The sequence below is a fragment of the Dendrobates tinctorius genome, unplaced genomic scaffold, assembly GCF_039654945.1.
Source record: "Dendrobates tinctorius isolate UK_male_01 unplaced genomic scaffold, ASM3965494v1 ptg000155l, whole genome shotgun sequence".
NCBI lineage: Eukaryota > Metazoa > Chordata > Amphibia > Anura > Dendrobatidae > Dendrobates > Dendrobates tinctorius.
Genome location: NW_027361822.1, coordinates 24,597,026 through 24,617,020, shown reverse-complemented (window position 1 = coordinate 24,617,020; position 19,995 = coordinate 24,597,026). Strand labels below are relative to the sequence as shown.

General features: G+C 47.7%; 1 protein-coding gene across 3 annotated transcripts; it reads right to left on the bottom strand.

The window, feature by feature from the left end:
* Positions 1 to 241: 241 nt before the first annotated feature.
* LOC141051068 (uncharacterized) lies at positions 242 to 13,211 on the bottom strand. Of its 3 annotated transcripts, none has more exons than XM_073547914.1 (7): positions 13,093 to 13,211; positions 8,811 to 8,939; positions 8,503 to 8,682; positions 8,298 to 8,421; positions 8,121 to 8,218; positions 7,834 to 7,924; positions 242 to 1,863 (listed from the first exon to the last, which is right to left on the bottom strand). In XM_073547914.1, exons 2-7 carry the CDS (start codon positions 8,886 to 8,888, stop codon positions 764 to 766), a joined length of 1,671 nt encoding a protein of 556 aa, XP_073404015.1. In that variant the 5' UTR covers positions 8,889 to 8,939; positions 13,093 to 13,211; the 3' UTR covers positions 242 to 763. The 3 variants fall into 3 exon arrangements, with proteins under 3 accessions (XP_073404015.1, XP_073404016.1, XP_073404014.1); XM_073547915.1 differs by lacking the exon at positions 13,093 to 13,211 and adding an exon at positions 12,974 to 13,084; XM_073547913.1 differs by lacking the exon at positions 13,093 to 13,211 and adding an exon at positions 12,810 to 12,963.
* Positions 13,212 to 19,995: the final 6,784 nt, after the last annotated feature.

Sequence of the window (19,995 nt, the reverse complement as noted above, 5' to 3'; positions counted from 1 at the left end):
ACAGCCTGCTATGACCCCGCTACCTCCTTCTCTCTCACCACTACCAGTGATATCACCTCAACCAACACCGGAACTGCTGCAACCCACCAACCTACTGTCTCCTTCCCCACCATCCTGTAGCATGTAAGCCCGAAAGGGCAGGGTCCTCTCTCCACTCTGTATAAGTCTGTCATTGTTAGTTTGTTTACTGTAAGTGATATCTGTAATTTGTATGTAACCCCTTGTCATGTACAGCACCATGGAATCAATGGTGCTATATAAATAAATAATAATAATAATAATAAAAATAGCACTCAAGTCTGTTATGCTCATGGCAACTTGTAATCCTATCCAGGAAGAGCTGAGCAGGCTGTCATATATCTCACACAGGAAAAAGACTTGAGTTGTGTTGCGTGTTCTCCCTCCCCCTCCTCGAGTGTTGCTGCCTGCTTATGATTTTTCAATGTCATACAGAAAAAATAAAACCACACCCTCAGTGAAAACTATCTCATAAAGCCCATTTGGGCTTAAGCTACTTTTCAATAAGTGACAAATACTTAGATAATATTTCTGCAATGCAAAGTAAAAAAGCACAAAATGGAAAGCGGTCTTATAAACTGTGTCCAGTTCAACGTGAAAAAATTGGTGAAAGCTCCTTGTTAATTTCCAAATTGCTTTCCTTTAGTTTTTACATATTTGACTTTACGCTGACACTCTCTGTTACATGTTTTCTTGTACAATTTGCACCTCCCTTGAATTTTTTTAGAGCAACAGACTATGTTGTTCAAATAAAATATTTATCACCTTCTAGGTACGATAATGACTTGTTCCCTGTGTGAGTTCTTTGATGTCTAACAAGATTTGATATATTTGTATAACAATTTCCACATTCTGAACATGAATATGGTTTCTCCCCTGTGTGAATCATCTGATGTCTAACAAGATTTGATATATTTGTAAAACAATTTCCACATTTTGAACATGAATATGGCTTCTCCCCCGTGTGAATCATCTGATGTCTAACAAGATTTGATTTATTTGTAAAACATTTCCCACATTCTGAACATGAATATGGCTTCTCCCCTGTATGAACTCTCTTATGTATAACAAGATTTGATTTCTGTTTAAAAGATTTCCCACATTCTGAACATAAATATGGCTTCTCCCCTGTGTGTGTTCTTAGATGATTCACAAGAGTTTCTTTCATGAGAAAACATTTCCCACATACTGAACAAAAATATGGCTTCTCTCCTGTGTGACTTTTCATATGTCTATCAAGATGTGCTTTAATTTTAAAACATTTCCCACATTCTGAACATGAATATGGCTTGTCCCCTGAGTGAATTCTCTTATGGGTAAAACAATTTGATCTGTACTTAAAACATTTCCCACATTCTGAACATGAATATGGCTTGTCTTCTATGTGAATTATCTGATGTTTACCAAGATTTAATGCATTTCTAAAACATTTTTCAGATTCTGAACATGAATATGTGTGCCTTATCTCATGTTTCACAAGCTCCAATTTCTGATTAAAATTTTTCCCACACTTTGAGCATGAAAAACTTTTCTCCATAGTGTGTATTTTTTCATGCATGAAAGAAATGCTTTTTCCATGTTCTGAAAACAAAAGTGGATTAATTTCTGCAAAATCAATTTGCTTTTTAACACCTCTTTCGTGTTGCTTAGTTTTCTTAATAGTCTGTGATGAATCAGAAGAGAGGAACTGTTTATCAAGATCAGATGATAGATTTTTGCTGTGAAGGGATGATGGTGAATCTGGAGTAATGGAATATACTTCTATTGTATCTTGCATGATATCAAGGTCATTTGAATTAAAACCTAAAGATATCAGTTGTCCCTCTGATCTCCCGTCACCGTCATCTGCCAAGAACAAAATAAATTATTTTCAAACAAAATAATCTTTAAATATATACTTTCACAATGTTTCTATACAAAATGTCCATATAAAATGGAAGTTACGTACCAAAATTCTAATTTTCAATCGGATCAAGAACCACTAGATCCTGATGTTAGGCCGCTAGCAGCTCTCTAGCAATTTTCAAATTTTGAGTTGAAGCCAGCATCTTAGGCCAGGTTCACATTGTGTTCACCAGCCCGTTCAACGCATAGCGTTGACGGGCTGGTTAAACGGTATAGCATAACGCAATCGCATTATGCTATACCCGCTAGTGCTGATGATTCATCAGCGCTAGCAGTGACGGAGCCTCAGACGCTGCAGCCCGCGTCCGAGGCTCCGTCACTGAATGATGGCACATTGTGAACGCGTGCCGCTTTACGGCATGCGTCGCGATGCGCCTGACAATGGAGGGCAATGGCAGCGTTAACGGACTGTGTTACACCGTGTTATGCAGTGGTGTAACGCAGTCCGTCTAACGGACTGCCTAAACACAGTATGAACCCAGCCTTATAAGTTCAAGTTTCAGTGCGTCTATCACCACTATTTTTTTAGTGAAATACTCATTGGGGAATCACAAAGGGACCCGGCAGTTGTACTATGTGGTGTCTGACATACAATCAAGGACAGTTACAAGTCCTTCAGTGCAGAACAGAGCAGTATGGCCATGCCCAAAGACGTCATAACCTTTCAGAAAGTGTAAAACTGGGTTAACAATTTTTTCCTTTAACCCATAGGAGCAAGTTTACACCTTCCTGAGCAGGCCAAATTTTTCAAATACAGTTTAATGTGATAACAACGCAGGAATACTTCTACATAGCCCAGTGATTTTGCAATGCTATTTTGAGGACACATTATACTTTATGTTAATGAGAAAAATAAATTTAAAAAATGTGAGTTAATTTATGAAAATATTGGAAATATGGAATAAATGTGGAAAAATGTGCAATTTTAAAAACTTTGAATTGTTATGCCCTTAAGTCATATTACATAACATAGTTAACTAGATGTGTATTTCCTGAAGGAAGTACAGATAGTGCTTTGAAATGGAGCCCGGGCTGCCCCTTTAAGAGAGACATGCTTGCTGCCCCTTCAAGACTTTCAAGTCAGGATCCGTTTTAACTGTGGGTGCCTCTCAGGGGCCACTTTGGCCTGTGTGGCCCCTCAGGGTCTGATTTGGTGGGTGGGGCCCCACAGGATCCGAGTCGGTGGCCTGGGATCCTCAGGGCTTGAATTGGTGGACGGGATCCCTCAGGGTTCGATTTTGTGGCCGGGGGCCCTCAGGGTCCGATTTGGTGGGTGGGGCCCCTTATGGTCTGATTTTGTGGGCGGAGCCACTCTGGGTCCGATTTGGTGGGTGGGCCCCTCAGGGTCCGATTTGGTGGGCGGGGCCCCTCAGGGTCCGATTTGGTGGACGGGATCCCTCAGGGTCCGATTTTGTGGCCGGGGCCCCTCAGGGTCCGATTTTGTGGGTGGGGCCACTCTGGGTCTGATTTGGTGGGCGGGGCCCCTCAGGGTCCGATTTGGTGGGCGGGGCCACTGGGTCCAATTTGGTGGGCTCTGGAGGAGCTGATTACTATCTCCACCCGCATTGATCTCCATTATACTGAGCGCGGGTTGGAGCGAGCTCTATCCAGACAGAAGGTTAGGTTGGCTCCTACCTTCTCGGTACCTCTTGAACCCACGGAGGTGTCACGCACTGGTCCCAAGTAGAGTCCGGTGCGAAGCTTCGCACGCTGTTACCAGTGTCAACAGTTTGGTCATCAGGCTAACAGGTGCCCGCAGCGCTCGAAAAAACGAGCACGTACCATGGTAGTAGATGGGGGTCAACCTGATATGAAGCCCTTTTCCCCCAAACCAGTATTCCGAGGGACGTTAGATAGCGGTGCTTCCACCTGGAAGGTAGAGGTCACGGTGGATTCCGGGGCAGAAGGAAATTTCATGTCCTCGTCCTTCACCCAAAAGCACGCTATTCTGCTGGTGCTACTGCCCCATCCCATGACCATCAGGGTGGTTAATGCCTTTACCATCTCAGGTCACCCATCAGACAGCACCCCTTGGGCTCTCAATCTCACCACGAGACCTTGTTAATGTTCATTTTGCCAGATGGCATCGATCAGGTGCTTCTCGGAGTCCCCTGGCTCGGTTGCCATTCACCTCATATACATTTGTCTTCGGGGAGTATACTGGGTTGGAGCAAGGACTGTGAGGGAAGGTGAATGACGGGCAGTGTTCAAGTAGCCTCCACGGAGGTGCCCGCGGATCTTTCCGCGCTCCCTAGCCACTACGGGCAGTACGCGGACGTCTTCTCCAAAAAATCAGCGGAGACGCTTCCGCCGCACCATCCTTACGATTGCCCGATAGACCTATTGCCAGGCGCGGAACCTCCTAGAGGCCGCGTGTATCCTCTCTCTCTCCCGGAGACAGAGGCCATGTCACAATATATCCGGGAGAACCTGGCAAGAGGGTTTATCAGAAAATCGGTGTCGCAGGATGGTGCAGGGTTCTTCGTGCAGAAGAAGAGTGGGGAGTTGCACCCCTGCATCGACTACATAGGTCTCAACGCCATTACAGTAAAAAACAAATACCCTCTTCCTTTGATCTCTGAGTTGTTTGACAGGTTGCAAGGGGCCCGGATATTTACGAAATTGGATCTACGGGGGGCGTACAACCTGATCCGCATACGCGAGGGAGACAAGTGGAGGATGCCCTTTGGCCTCTGTAATGTGCCTGCTGTCTTCCAGGACTTCGAAAAAACGACGTCTTTCGCGATATGCTCTCTACCTCGGTGGTGGTCTATCTGGATGACATCCTCATCTTTTCTCCAGATTTGACCTCTCACCGGAGAGACGTCTGCAAGGTCTTCGACCGTTTGCGGGCGAATTCTCTCTTCGCCAAGCTGGAGAAGTGCCAGTTTGAGCAGGAGTCCTTGCCGTTCCTGGGCTATATTATCTCAGCCCAGGGGTTGGCTATGGATCCTGCCAAATTGCAAGCGGTAATGGACTGGAAGGAGCCCCATTCCCTGAAAGCGGTGCATCGCTTTTTGGGGTTCGTTAACTATTACCGCCAGTTCATTCCTCACTTCTCCACACTGGTAGCTCCTTTGGTCACTCTCACCAAGAAAGGAGCCAATCCTAAGGTTTGGTCAGAGCAGGTCTCCACTTCCTTCTCATCTCTGAAGACCCATTTTGCTGGCGCGCCTATCCTCCACCGTCCCGATGTGGATAAACCCTTTATCCTAGAGGTAGACGCCTCATCCGTCGGTGCAGGAGCAGTCCTTTTCCAGAAGGATGCTCAAGGTTGGAAGCATCCCTGCTTCTTCTTCTCAAAGACCTTCTCACCGGCGGAGAAAAACTACTCCATCAGGGACAGGGAGTTGCTGGCCATGAAATTGGTCTTTTCCGAGTGGAGACATCGGGTATACACTGACCATAAAAACCTGGTCTATTTACAAACGGCCCAGCGCTTGAACTCTCGTCAAGCTAGGTGGTCGCTCTTCTTCTCCCACTTCCCCTTGCACTATCTGTCTGGAGAGAAGAACGTCCGTGCGGATGCTCTCTCTCGCTCGGTGGTCTCAGCGGAGGAAGAGGAGGCTGAGCCTCGGCTAATTGTCCTCACTGAGAGCCTGAGGACCGTGGCCCCGGTCGCTCTTGAGGCAGTACATCCTCGCCTGCGACCAGAGGTCCTCGCGTGGGCACACGCGTCCAGGGTTGGTGGTCACTTTGGCAATAAACGGACCACAGAGCTCCTGGCAAGGTCTTATTGGTGGCCGCACATGGCTCGGGACACAAAAGAATACATTCAGGCATGTGTCTCTTGTGCTCGGAACAGGTCCTCTAGACAGAGGCCGACTGGGTTACTGTATCCCCTGCCAGTGGCAGACAGACCCTGGGAGATGGTCGGCATGGATTTTGTGGTCGGCCTGCCCAAATCTGGTGGCAGCACGGTCATCTGGGTGGTCACCGATCATTTTTCTAAAATGGTGCATTTGGTGCCACTCACGCGGCTGCCTTCCGCTTGTGGTCTCGTCGCACTGTTCATAAAGCACGTATTTCATTTGCACGGTATGCCAGACAAAATAGTCAGTGACCGAGGTCCCCAATTTGCGTCTCGATTTTGGAGGGAGCTCTGCAGTCTACTCAGTATAGAGCTCAATTTGTCTTCCGCATATCATCCCGAGACGAACGGGTTGGTTGAGAGCCAATCAAACTCTGGTCACATACCTGCAACATTTTGTCTCTGCCAGGCAGGATGACTGGGCATCCTTATTACCGTGGGCTGAATTTGCCCTGAATAACGCAGTGGCTGATTCCACTGGTCAGACTCCGTTCCTTCTTAATTACGGCCAGCATCCGCGCGTCCCCGTTCCGATGCCAGTGTCCTCCTCCGATTCTAGGGTGGCAGACTGGGCAGTGGAGGTTCGCGACATTTGGGATCGCACCCAGGATGCCATTCGAGCCTCTAAAGAGAGAATGAGGGAGTCCGCCGACACACATCGGCACCTCGCTCCAACTTTTGCCCCTGGCGACTTGGTGTGGCTCTCTGCCCGAAATATCAAGCTCTGGGCCGAGTCCTCCAAGATCTCGCCGCGATACATTGGTCCCTTCAAGGTCCTCGAGCGGATCAGCTCAGTGATCTACCATCTGGCTCTGCCACCACACTTGGCCATCTCTGACGTCTTCCACGTGTCCCTTCTCAAGCCTGTTCACGTCCCAGTTTTCCAAGTCATCTGCCGGGACATCAGACTTGTCTTCGGACGAGTTTGAGGTCAACGCCATTGTGGGATGCAGGATTGTGCATGGCAAAAAGTTTTATTTGGTGGACTGGAAGGGTCATGGTCCAGAGGCCCGGACCTGGGAACCAGTGGAGAACATCCACGCCCAGCTCCTGATCGCAGCATTTGAGAGTAGCGAGGCTCAGAGGGGAGGGGGCCCTAGGAATCCAGAGCCTTGCATTCAGCAGTCTCCCATTCTCCACCGACCGCTCAGGAGCTTACACAGCAATCCCGGCGTCCCAGACGCTCTGCTCAGACCAGCTCTGTGGGACTGGCTGTTGCTGCCACCTCTGGGCCAGCAATAGCATCGCAGGCTGCTCAGCAACAAGCCACTCCAGAGGCTACGTCCTCCCGTTGCTCTACTGGGCATGCTCACGAGACGATTTTCCATTGGAGATCGGGAGTCACATGCCCAGATCCTTCTCGTGATCTGATTGGTCCATCTCAGGGATCTGGAAGCTTCCGGAAGGTCCCGGCTATAAAAGGTTAGCATGGCCGATCGGCTATGCGCTAGTATAGACTCTAGTGGCTAACTGTGTGAATGATGATGGATGCATGTACCTGCGAATTACTCATTAAGATCCCCTCCCTCTGATATTACGAGTGTGTATAGGGACTTAAATTTAGAGTCAGCACCAGCCAGTGGCAAGCTACAGCCACAATAGCATCCTCCACAGTGCTAGCATCCGACAGTGCGCCAGCTAACGGGCATTGTCGATTAGCGGCAGTGTCTGTCGCCGCGCTGCAGTCTGCAGCTCCAATTGGCATCCGCAGAAGCGACGCATCACGCACGGTAGGTCTAGACGAACGCTGACCCTCTGCCTAGGGCCCCACTTCTGTGACGATATACCATACGTGCACTTCTCTGAGACCTGTGACGTAACAGGCTCCGAGTCTGACGGCGACGTGACAGTCCGGCGCCTCCTAGTGGCCGAGGCCGGGACAGCAGGCCCCGAGTCTGACGGCAACGTGACAGCATCATTCTCTCCACCCATCGGCATGCCCGTGATATGATCTAAAAATAGTTTTACAGCACACACATTATGTACAGTCTGCATCGCATACATATACAAAACATTGCCGCATTAACAGTACATGCACACTCAGCTCTGCTGTATATATTCCATATCTGACTTCTCTGCATTGAGTGGTTACTACTCACCTGGGTAGTCATATCTACGAATCTCTTCTTTACACCACTCATCACCCCACATATATGTCTCTGTAGTATTAATATGGGTCAGATCTTCACCCTGAAACAAATATTGTACAAGTCAAACAGATGGAGAAGTCACATCTATGATCAGCTCTAATCCTGCCATCTCCACCGTTCTCATTACACAAGTATAAAACATATAATACTGGTAGATAAATCAAGACTGAGCACAAGACCTTCACAGCCATCTACACATCATAGGGGAGATCTCATGACACCTTCTCTCCATCTACCTGATGATCCTGAGGAACATCGGGATCTTCTTGTTTACAGTGCTGTGGAAGAAGAGGACGGAGACATCTCTCTGGTGTTGTCCTCTTACTGGATAGAACTGGAAGAAACACATACAGGGACTGAATTCTTTACATACAGATAATTATAAGCCATGTGTATTTAGTCCTGTCTATTACCTGGTGATGTGAGGGGCTGGGGAACCTCCATCATGATGTCCTTGTACAGATCTTTGTGTCCTTCTATATACTCCCACTCCTCCATGGAGAAAAAGACTGCGACATCCTGACACCTTATAGGAACCTGACACATACAATGATACGTCATCTCCTGACCCCTTCATAGCATTACTGTATAATGTCCCAGCATTCCCAGAAGTGTCACCTCTCCAGTCAGTATCTCAATCACTTTGTAGATGAGTTCTAGGATCTTCTGGTCATTGATGTCCTCATGTATCAGGGGGTGAGGTAGAGGCCCCCTGATTGGTCTTAGGGGTCTTCCCCATCCTTCAGACACAGGGTCCTGACAGCGCTCACTAGAGGTCTTCTTCACCACTGTGTAATCCTGGTTATGGAGAGACACATTAATAAATCTCACTACAGACATTTCCAGAGTCCTCACCTCTCAGTTCTGTCCATGTGTTCTACCCATAGATAAGAATGATGTAATGTGACGTCATCAGAATCTCTTACCTCTCCAGTAAGCCAGAAGAGGATCTCTAGGGTGATGTGTAATAACCTTTCTGTCATCTTGTCCCTATCACTATCCATCCTTTACTGGTCAATTGAGAAAATTCTCTCAGGATCCAATATTGTAGGGACCTAAATGGGAACAAGATCGAATATCAGAATCCCATATAATAATACAATGACTGTAAATAATAAAGTGTGGATGTTGTATTCTCTCTTTGTTTGGACTACTAGCTCTAGTTTGGAGAAATGATGGAGACAGCCAAGGTCAGCATTTATCTGTTCTCGTAAGCTCCATGCACATGTGTAAGGATCACTGTAAATGAACGGGCTTCCCGGGACAGATTTTATTGAAGCCACTCTACTTAGTAGGCAGCTCCATATAACCGCACCTCTGATTGGCAGCTTTCTGCCTATGCACAGTGTATAAAGAAATCAGGCAATCAGTGGTGTGGACAGGGTTATATCGATCCACATATATACAGATCCCCACAGTGTATCTAAACCACATTTAGCATCCACATGGTTGGCATTTCTGTAACGATGAGAGCCCACCTAATTTACAAGTGCATTTCTCTAGAGGAATGAGCTGGGCACGATGTATGGGCACTACAACAGCAGTTTGCAATTTTTACTCAGCATCGTCCATTGCTGCTTGTTTCGGGAAAACACCCATGGAGTTAAATAGTCAGTACACCTGTAGATAAATTCCCAAAGGTGCATAATTTCCAAAATGGGGTCACTTGAGGGGGATTCTGCTCTTCTAGCACTTAGGGGCTCTGTATATGGAGTCTGCAAACTATTATAGAAAATTCTGCACTCCAGGATGCCTCCTGTGCAACAGTACTTCTTAGTAGAGTTGAGCGAAACAGGTCGACCAGATTCATAAGTCGCCAACTTATGGCAAAGTCGGGTTTCGCCGACCGAAACCCGACCACAGCGTAAAGTTGGCCATGCGGTCGGCAAAACGAGTGCCAAAGTCGGATTTCCCAGAATGCTTGCATGCGACTTTTTTCAGCCACTGAGCAAGGACGTACACTGTGGGCAACGAGATGACATGTGCAGCGTCAAGAGAGAGTTTCATGCGCACTTTAAAAAAGCGGTCCGGCATGTAGGTGTGTTTACTGTCTTCCACTCCCTGCCGACTTTGCTTCCCCATTGCCTTGCATTGGGTTTCGTGTTTCAGTCGAACCAGCGACTTTTCCCGATAGTCGGCTGATTTTGTTCGACTCGACTTTTGAGAAAGTCGGGTTTCATGAAACCCGACTCGACCCTAAAAAAGGCAAAGTCGCTCATCTCTACTTCTTAGCCATATGGCAAAACTCTGGAGGGATGGATCGTTATTTGCCGATAGTGCTCTGTCCCTCCCAAGTCTCGCCATATGGCTAAGCAGTACTGTACAGCCACATATGGGGTATTTCTACATTCAGCAAAAATTTAGGTGCCATTTTTATCCATTTTCCAGTGTGAAAATGTAAATTCTGGGGCTAAAACAACATTTTGTTGGTAAAAATGTAACTTTTTTTCTTAACTGCCCAATGGTATAAAATTCTGTGACCCACACATGGTATCAATATGATCACTGCACTCCTAGGTGAATTAATTGGAAGGTGTAGTTTGTAAAATTAAGTCTTTTATGAAGGTGGGGGGTTTCTGCTGTTCTGCCACTTCAGGGGATCTGCCAATGTGACATTGCACCCTCAAATCAGTCCAGCAAAATCTGAACTCCAATATGGCGCTTCTTGCTTTCTGAGCTTTGCATTGTGCCTCCAAAGCAGTTTTCAACCACATATGGGGTATCGGCATACTCAGGGGAAATTTTGGGGTCCAATTTTTCCTGTTACCCTTGTTAAAATTAAAAAAAATTGGGTCCAACATAAAATTTTCGTGAAAAAAAAGTTAAATCTTAATTTTTTCATTCCACAGTCTAAACATTCCTGTGAAGCATCTGAAGGGTTAATAAACTTCTTGAATGTGGTTTTGAGCACCTTGAGGGGTGCAGTTTTTAGAACGGTGTCACTTTTGGGTATTTTCTGTCATATTAGACCCCTCAAAATGACTTCAAATGTGAGATGGTCCCTAAGAAATGGTTTTGTAACTTTTGTTGGAAAAACGAGAAATCGCTGGTCAGATTTTAACCTTTCTCACTTCCTAGCAAAAATGAAATTATGGTTTAAAAATTGTGCGGATGTAAAGTAGACATGTGGGAAATGTTATTTGTTAACTATTTTGTGTGGCACAACTCTCTTATTTAAGGGGATAAGAATTAAAAATTTGAAAATTGCAAAATTTGCGCCAAATTTACTTTTTTTTCATAAAGAAATGCAAGTCATATTGAAAATTTTACCAGTATCGTAAAGTACAATATGTCACGAAAAAACATTCTCAGATTCAGTGGGATCCGTTGAAGTGCTCCAGAGTTATTACCACATAAAGTGGTACTGGTCAGAATATATAAAATTTGGACTAATCATGAAGGTGAAAACAGGCTCGGATGGTGAAGGGGCTAACTACTTTCCAGAACGCCTTTAAGGACGGGACACTATCTATGTCTGTGCAAGAAGCCATTATAGTAGTATAGTAATCATACCCAAACCAGGTATAGATCTAGTTGTAGGTCCAAAATTTCAAGCAACGAACTACAGGACTACACTTAGACCTTCAAACCTGGATTACAAAAGTGATCATCACTTCTGTATTTTTGTAATAAGGTGTAACCAGAGGAACTACGAGAGCCTTTTGATTACCACTGATTCCCACTGTAGTGATGGACGGCCCCAGTGATGATTGATCATCTAACTATGGATGTAAAATTGCTGTAATCCTTCTCCGAACCTTGTCGTTGCTGTCCATCAAGTTGCTGAGCAGAGGCAGTGTGCACTTCAGGAGATTCTATCACATATCACTGAGATTTGGAGTGGGAAAGGGGGTACTTAATGTGTGGGAGGGATTTGGCATGGGGATGGGGAGGATTTAATGTGTGTGGGGGATTTGGAGTAGGGATGGGGGGATTTAATGTGTGTGGGGAGATTTGAGGACACAAAATGAAGAGTATGTATGTATGAGGGCATGTATGAGGAAACAGTATGGAGGATGGGTGAAGACACAAAATGGTGAGTGGGGGGAACGGTGCAGACAGTATGGGGAGCGAACAGGTAAATGTATGTGGATACAGTATGAGTAGCGATGGGAAAAAATGTAAGTGGACACAGTATGGGGAGTGACAGTGATGGGATGTATGCAGACACAGTACGGGGAGTCAGGGGTATGTGTGAGCAGATAGTATAGAGAGTGAGGGGGTAAATATATGAGGAGACAGTATGGTGAACAGGGGGGGATGTTAGAGGAGACAGTATGAGGAGGGAGAGGAATAGTGTGAGGAGACAGTATAATGCAGATATTTTTATTTAGGAGCATTATAATGACACTGCTCTCTTTAAAGGGGATCTGTCACCCCATTTTAGCCCTATAAGCTGCGGCCACTGCCATCAGGGGCTTATCTACAGCATTCTGTAATGCTGTAGATAAGCCCCCTCCCCCCCCGATGTAACCTGAAAGATAAGAAAAACACATTAGATTATACTCACTGGGGGTAGGGGCGGGTGAGGTGGGTGTCGCGGTCTGGTCCAGCGTCTCCCATCTTCATATGATGATGTCCTCCTCCTTGCTTCTCCCTTGGCTCCTGCGCAGGCATACTTTATCTGCCCTGTTGAGGGCAGAACAGAGTACTGCAGTGCGCAGGCACCGGGAAAGGTCAGAGAGGTCCGGCACCTGCGCACTGCAGTATTCTGTTCTGCCCTCAACAGGGCAGATAAAGTATGCCTGCGTAGGAGCCAAGGGAGAAGGAGAAGGACATCATCATATGAAGATGGGAGACGCTGGACCGGACCGCGACAACCAATGGACCGGACCGAACGCCAGGGTGAGTATAATCTCTTTTTTCTTATCTTTCAGGTTACATCAGGGGCTTATCTACAGCATTACAGAATGTCATATACTCACTGTGTCCATAGTATACATTACAGAGGGCAGCTGGAATGAGTCACATACAGAGCGGCTCACACATGTTCACATCTGCCTGTAAGGAAGTGACGGTCAGCCTCATGATAATAGAAGCCGATCAGTTACATTACATGGAGCCGAAAATGGCGACAAAATCCAGAGACCTGGGAGGAAAGAGAAAGGTCCCGGCACCAGAGATAAGGGAGGCAGAGGGAACAGTAGTGTCAGCACTGAAGGGGTTACTGCCCCCTGCACCCAGTAATGGGGAATCTCCAGCACCTACCTCCACCTGCAGAGCCGCACTCCACATATATGGCTGCTCTGTGCGCACAGGACCTGGGATGAGGTCACAGGAGGGGAGGAGTCAGGGGTCACATGATCAGGTGTCTCAGTGTATGCAGGACTCTGCTGTGCTGGGTGTCATGGTGCTGGATGAGGGGAAGTTTCTGTGTGGGGTCAGGAGGGGTTTACAGGGTGGATGTAGCAGAGCCGTGTGTGTACGAGGTGTACGAAGCAGAGCCATGTGTACGAGGTGTACGGAGCGGAGCCGTGTGTGTACGAGGTGTACGGAGCGGAGCCGTGTGTGTACGAGGTGTACGGAGCGGAGCCGTGTGTGTACGAGGTGTACGGAGCAGAGCCGCGTGTGTGTACGAGGTGTACGGAGCGGAGCCGCGTGTGTACGAGGTGTATGGAGCGGAGCTGTGTATACAAGGTGTAAGGAGCGGAGCCGAGTGTGTACGAGGTATACAGAGCGGAGCCGTGTGTGTACGAGATGTACGGAGTGGAGCCGTGTATACAAGGTATACAGAGTGGAGCCGTGTGTGTACGAGATGTACGGAGCGGAGCAGTGTATACGAGGTATACGGAGCGGAGCCGAGTCGTGTGTGTACGAGATGTACGGAGCGGAGCCGTGTGTGTACGAGGTGTACGGAGCGGAGCCGTGTGTGTACGAGGTGTACGGAGCAGAGCCGCGTGTGTGTACGAGGTGTACGGAGCGGAGCCGCGTGTGTACGAGGTGTACGGAGCGGAGCCGCGTGTGTACGAGGTGTATGGAGCGGAGCCGTGTATACAAGGTGTAAGGAGCGGAGCCGAGTGTGTACGAGGTATACAGAGTGGAGCCGTGTGTGTACGAGATGTACGGAGCGGAGCCGTGTATACAAGGTATACAGAGTGGAGCCGTGTGTGTACGAGATGTACGGAGCGGAGCAGTGTATACGAGGTATACGGAGCGGAGCCGAGTCGTGTGTGCACGAGGTGTACGGAGCGGAGCCGCGTATGTACGAGGTGTATGGAGCGGAGCCGTGTATGCGAGGTGTACGGAGCAGACCCGAGTGTGTACGAGGTGTATGGAGCGGAGCAGTGTATACGAGGTATACAGAGCGGAGCCGCGTGTGTACGAGGTGTACGGAGCGGAGCCGCGTGTGTACGAGGTGTACGGAGCGGAGCCGCGTGTGTACGAGGTGTACGGAGCGGAGCCGCGTGTGTACGAGGTGTACGGAGCGGAGCCGTGTGTGTACGAGGTGTACGGAGCGGAGCCGCGTATGTACGAGGTGTATGGAGCGGAGCCGCGTATGTACGAGGTGTATGGAGCGGAGCTGTGTATACAAGGTGTACGGAGCGGAGCCGAGTGTGTGTGAGGTGTACAGAGCGGAGCCGTGTATACAAGGTATACAGAGTGGAGCCGTGTGTGTACGAGATGTTCGGAGCGGAGCCGCGTGTGTACGAGGTGTATGGAGCGGAGCAGTGTATACGAGGTATACGGAGCGGAGCCGAGTCGTGTGTGCACGAGGTGTACGGAGCGGAGCCGCGTGTGTACGAGGTGTATGGAGCAGAGCCGTGTATGCGAGGTGTACGGAGCGGAGCCGGGTGTGTACGAGCTGTACGGAGCGGAGCCGGGTGTGTACGAGGTGTACGGAGCGGAGCCGGGTGTGTACGAGGTGTACGGAGCGGAGCCGTGTGTGTACGGAGCGGAGCCGTGTGTGTACGAGGTGTACAGAGCGGAGCCGTGTGTGTACGAGGTGTACAGAGCGGAGCCGTGTGTGTACGAGGTGTACGGAGCGGAGCCGTGTGTGTACGAGGTGTACGGCGCAGAGCCGTGTGTGTACAAGGTGTACGGAGGGGAGCCGTGTGTGTATGAGGTGTACGGAGCGGAGCAGTGTGTGTATGAGGTGTACGGAGCGGAGCCGTGTGTGTACGAGGTGTACGGAGCGGAGCCGTGTGTGTACGAGGTGTACGGAGCGGAGCCGTGTGTGTACGAGGTGTACGGCGCAGAGCCGTGTGTGTACAAGGTGTACGGAGGGGAGCCGTGTGTGTATGAGGTGTACGGAGCGGAGCCGCGTGTGTACGAGGTGTACGGAGCAGAGCCGTGTGTGTATGAGGTGTCCGGAGTGGAGCCACGTGTGTACGAGGTGTCCGGAGTGGAGCCACGTGTGTACGAGGTGTACGGAGCCGAGCCGACTGTGTACGAGGTGTACGGAGTGCAGCCGCGTGTGTACGAGGTATACAGAGCGGAGCCGTGTGTGTGCGAGGTGTGCGGAGCGGAGCCGCATGTGTATATATAAGATTATTACTTTGTGCAGATTTTTCAAAATTCAATTTTTATTGACAGGTTAAATAATTTTCAATCACAAAAAAAAAAAAAAGAATAGTGGGCTCATACTCTATCTAGGGCGCAAATAAAATACAGTTCTATCCAGCTCACCATTTTGATGTATGTGCTGGCGGCAAAGTAGAGACAGTTCAAAAGGGTGTATCCCCCAAAAGGTTCAGTCACAATAGGTTCAGTAACAGTTCACAAAAGGTCACAAAGTCACAAAAGGTTCAGTAACAATCATAAAAACAACAATTTATTTGAAAAAAGTTAAAACCACTTCATGTTGAAATGTGCAATTCCCATGGATATGCACATCCTGACGCGTTTCAATCTTTATGCATTCTTAATTCATAGTATGGAGATTTTTATGGGAATTGCACCGTTCAACATTTTTAACCTTTTTGTAATAAATTGTTTTTATTAAAAAAAAATCCCTCATATCTGTTGCTGGATACACCCTTTTGAATTGTATTTAGGGACCTATGTGCATGCTCATTCTGTATATAGGAGATTATATGAAAGCTCACACTATATAAGGAGCTATGTGCGGCCTCATACTGTATGTAGGGAGGTACAGTATGTACAGGCTCATACTTTATATAGGGATTTGCAGTGGGTACGGAAAGTATTCAGAGCCCTTTAAATTTTTCACTCTTTGTTTCATTGCAGCCATTTGGTAAATTCAAAAAAAGTTATTTTTTTTCTCATTAATGTACACTCTGCACCCTGACTTGACTGAAAAAAAAACAAATGTAGAAATGTATTAAAAAAAGAAAAAATGAAATATCACATGGTCATAAGGGCCCCGTCACACATAGCAATCTCGCTAGCGAGATCGCTGCTGAGTCACAACTTTTGTGACACAACAGCGATCTCACCAGCGAGATCGCTGTGTGTGACAGCGATCAGCGACCGGCCCCTCTGCCGCTATCGCTGATCGCTGCAAGAAACCTCTGGACATTTTTTTCGTCACTTATCTCCCGCTTGCCAGCACGCATCTCTGTGTGTGACAGGCGGGAAACCTGCGATCAGCTGTAAAATAATTAAAAAAAATAAAAAATATTGTTATTCTCACCTTCCGACGTCCCGCGCAGCCTTTCCGCCTCTCTCCACGCTCCCGGTCCCAGTAATCCTTTGCAAGAATGACCGCGAGACTTCGCGATCCCGCGAGAACGGACGTCATCGCGGTAATTCTCACAAAGGATTACTGAGACCGGAGTGTGGAGAGAGGCGGGAATGCTGCGCGGGACGTCGGAAGGTGAGAATAACAATATTTTTTATTTTAATTCTATTTTTGACATGAATATGGCATCATCGCTAACGAACACAGCGATTCCGCGCGCGCGGCGTCGCTGTGCTAATCACTGGTGAAGCTGTCTGTGTGACAGCTCACCAGCGATCACATAGCGACTTACCAGCGATTCTGACACGTTGATATCGTTGTCGGGATCGCTGGTAAGTCGCTATGTGTGACTCCAGCTTTAGTATTCAGACCCTTTGCTCAGACACTCATATTTACGCCACATGCTGTCCATTTCCTTGTGATCCTCCTTGCGATGGTTCTATTCCTTGATTGGAGTCCAGCTGTGTTTAATTAAACTGATAGGACTTGATTTGGAAAGGCACACACACAGCTCACAATGCATGTCAGACCAAATGAGGATCATGAGGTCAAAGGAACTGACCAAGGAGCTCAGAGACAGAATTGTGGCAAGGCACAGATCTGACCAAGGTTACAAAAGAATTTCTGCAGCACTAAAGGTTCCTAAGAGTACAGTGGCCTAGAAATGGAAGAAGTTAGGGACCACCAGAAGTCTTCCTAGACCAGGTTGTCCAGTCAAACTGAGCAATCGTGGGACAAGAGCCTTGGTTAGAGAGGTAAAGAAGAACCCCAAGATCACTGTGGTGAGTTCCACAGATGCAGAGAGATTGGAGAAAGTTCCACAAAGTCAACTATCACTGCAGCCCTCCACCAGTCGGGCCTTTATGGCAGAGTGGCCCAACGGAAGCTTCTCCTCAGTGTCAGACATATGAAAGCCCGCATAGAGTTTGCTAAAAAAAAACACTTGAAGGACTCCCAGACAATGAGAAATAAGATTCTCTGGTCTGATGAGATGAAGATAGAACTTTGTGGTGATAATTCTAAGCGGTACGTGTGGAGAAAACCAGGCACTGCTCATCACCTGCCCAATACAATCCCAACAGTTAAACATGGTGGTGGCAGCATCATGCTATTGGGGTGTTTTTCAGCTGCAGAGACGGGACGTCTGGTTGCAATTGAAGGAAACACGAATGCAGCCTAGTGGGGTGCACGCATCCCCTCAGCAAAGCATCCCAGAAGTTAAGCATTGAGAAAAAACAGTTAATCCATGGCAAAGAATTAACATCCATCTCTCTTCATACAGGTACAACTCCCCACCTCTGCTTGCTGTCTCATCTGCTGCAATATATTCTAATGTTACAACTCCCCACCTCTGCTTGCTGTCTCATCTGCTACAATATATTCTAATGATATAACTTCCCACCTCAGCTTGCTCTCTCATCTGCTGCAATATATTCTAATGGTTCAACTTCCCACCTCTGCTTGTTGTCTCATCTGCTGCAATATATTCTAATGGTACAACTCCCCACCTCTGCTTACTGTCTCATCGGCTGCAATATATTCTAATGGTACAACTCCCCACCTCTGCTTGCTGTCTCATGCCTCATGTCTACCCACCTCAAGCCTGTATGTGAAGGCTCATACTTAATATAGGAGGATATATGGCATCTCATAATGCCTCAGCCTCGCCGACCAATTGTAGACCCTTGCCTGGGCCTTTTGTGCTTGAAGTAAGCTCTCCTTCATGATCAGCATGGCCCTCACGATCCTGTCCTGCAACTGGGACACATGCTTGATTACACTTTCGGTGGGGTGTAATCTCTGCTTCACAGGTATCCTTCGCAATATCCAGAAGTCCACAAGGGTGCCATCCGTATAACAACTCAAATGCCGAGAACCACGTAGAGGCCTGTGACACTTCCCTAATAGAGTACAGCAGTTACTGGAGAAGGCAATCCATGTCTCGGTCATCCTTTTCCACGACCTTAAGCATGGACTTCAAGGTCTTATTGAACCTTTCCACTAGGCCAACCACGTTGTCTGCATTCCGGGGGTCTCCCTGGTAAATCCAGCTCTGCACCGGCCTAAGAAGGGAGTGAATTAATCTGTCCAGAATAACTCGCTCGACCATTTGGGCTGGGGTAGAGGACCCCAGCTACAACCACTTCTGTGCCAGATGTAGGTTGAACATTTAGGAGCGAGGTGGTTTGTCATCGCAATACGCCCAGTGGTGGACCCTTTGTGCTCTGACAGACATAGTCGCCACTGAGCGAGCCAATATCTTAGTTTTTAATTTGACATTCACCTGAGAATCCTGTAAGGCCAGGTCATAAGTCTTTTGGGGCTTGCCAGTTGGATAGGGGGCAAGCACCTTAGCCGACTGCTCCAGCCGCAGCTTCTTCCACTCAGATACCCATTCAAACACCGTAAAAAATGGGTCATCTTTTGCATGGCTTGTCTTACTGCTTCCTGACACATGAGTCATCACCTGCACTTGAGTGAGGGGCAGTTTCTCTTCTGCGGAGACAACCCTTGTCAGAAAATCCTTTTGCTGTTGCTGCTTTTGCATCTGCTGCATCAAGAGTTTATATGTCTCATGTGCGCTTCCTACTCCTGCTGCTGTTGGTGTTGCTGCTGTTCTAGCTGCTGCTGACTTTGGACCAGGTGCATGATCAGATTTTTTATTACCCCTGTTTCATCCCTATAGCCATCTTCACCGAGGAAAAGCAGTTTGTGTACAGCCGACACATTTTCTTTTGGGAAGCTTGCCTGTACTTGTGTGGGGAAGGTGACTTGACGGACAGACTTGACTGAAGGAAGAAGGGACGGTTTGTGCACTATAAACGAATATGGGCAATGACATGAAATCACAGCTCTGGCGCTTGCACCTCTAGATACACTCAACATTGGATGAGCCAAAAGGCTGTGTATTTATCCCCTGGACCCCACCCTGGGGTGGAGATATTCCACCCATTCTACAGTTGTTTACTCAACCTAGCCATGAACATGGTCAATTAACCCCTCTGAGCACTTAGTGTGCTGGAGCGTATTCCTAGGTTCACATCACTGAAACGAATAACAGCAGTAGTACATATCAGCTCTCTAGTACTTTGCCAATCACTTTGTCACATAATATATATACTGTATATATATATATATATATATATATATATATATATATATACACTAGCTATGAACCCGTTCTATGTCCTTTTGTGGTATGCATGGTCCCCTCACTCCCCTTTCGTGGTATGCATGGTCCCCTGACCCTCCTTTCGTGGTATGCATGGTTCCCTCACTCCTCTTTCGTGGTATGCATGGTCCCCTCACCCCACCCCCCAATCCTGGTAAGCATGGCACCCTATTCCTCATCCTGGTATGCATGGTCCCCTCACCCCCCCAATTCTGGTATGCATGGTCCTCACCCTCCAATCCTGGTATGCATGGTCCCCTCACCCCCCTATCCTGGTATGCATGGACCTCTCACTCCC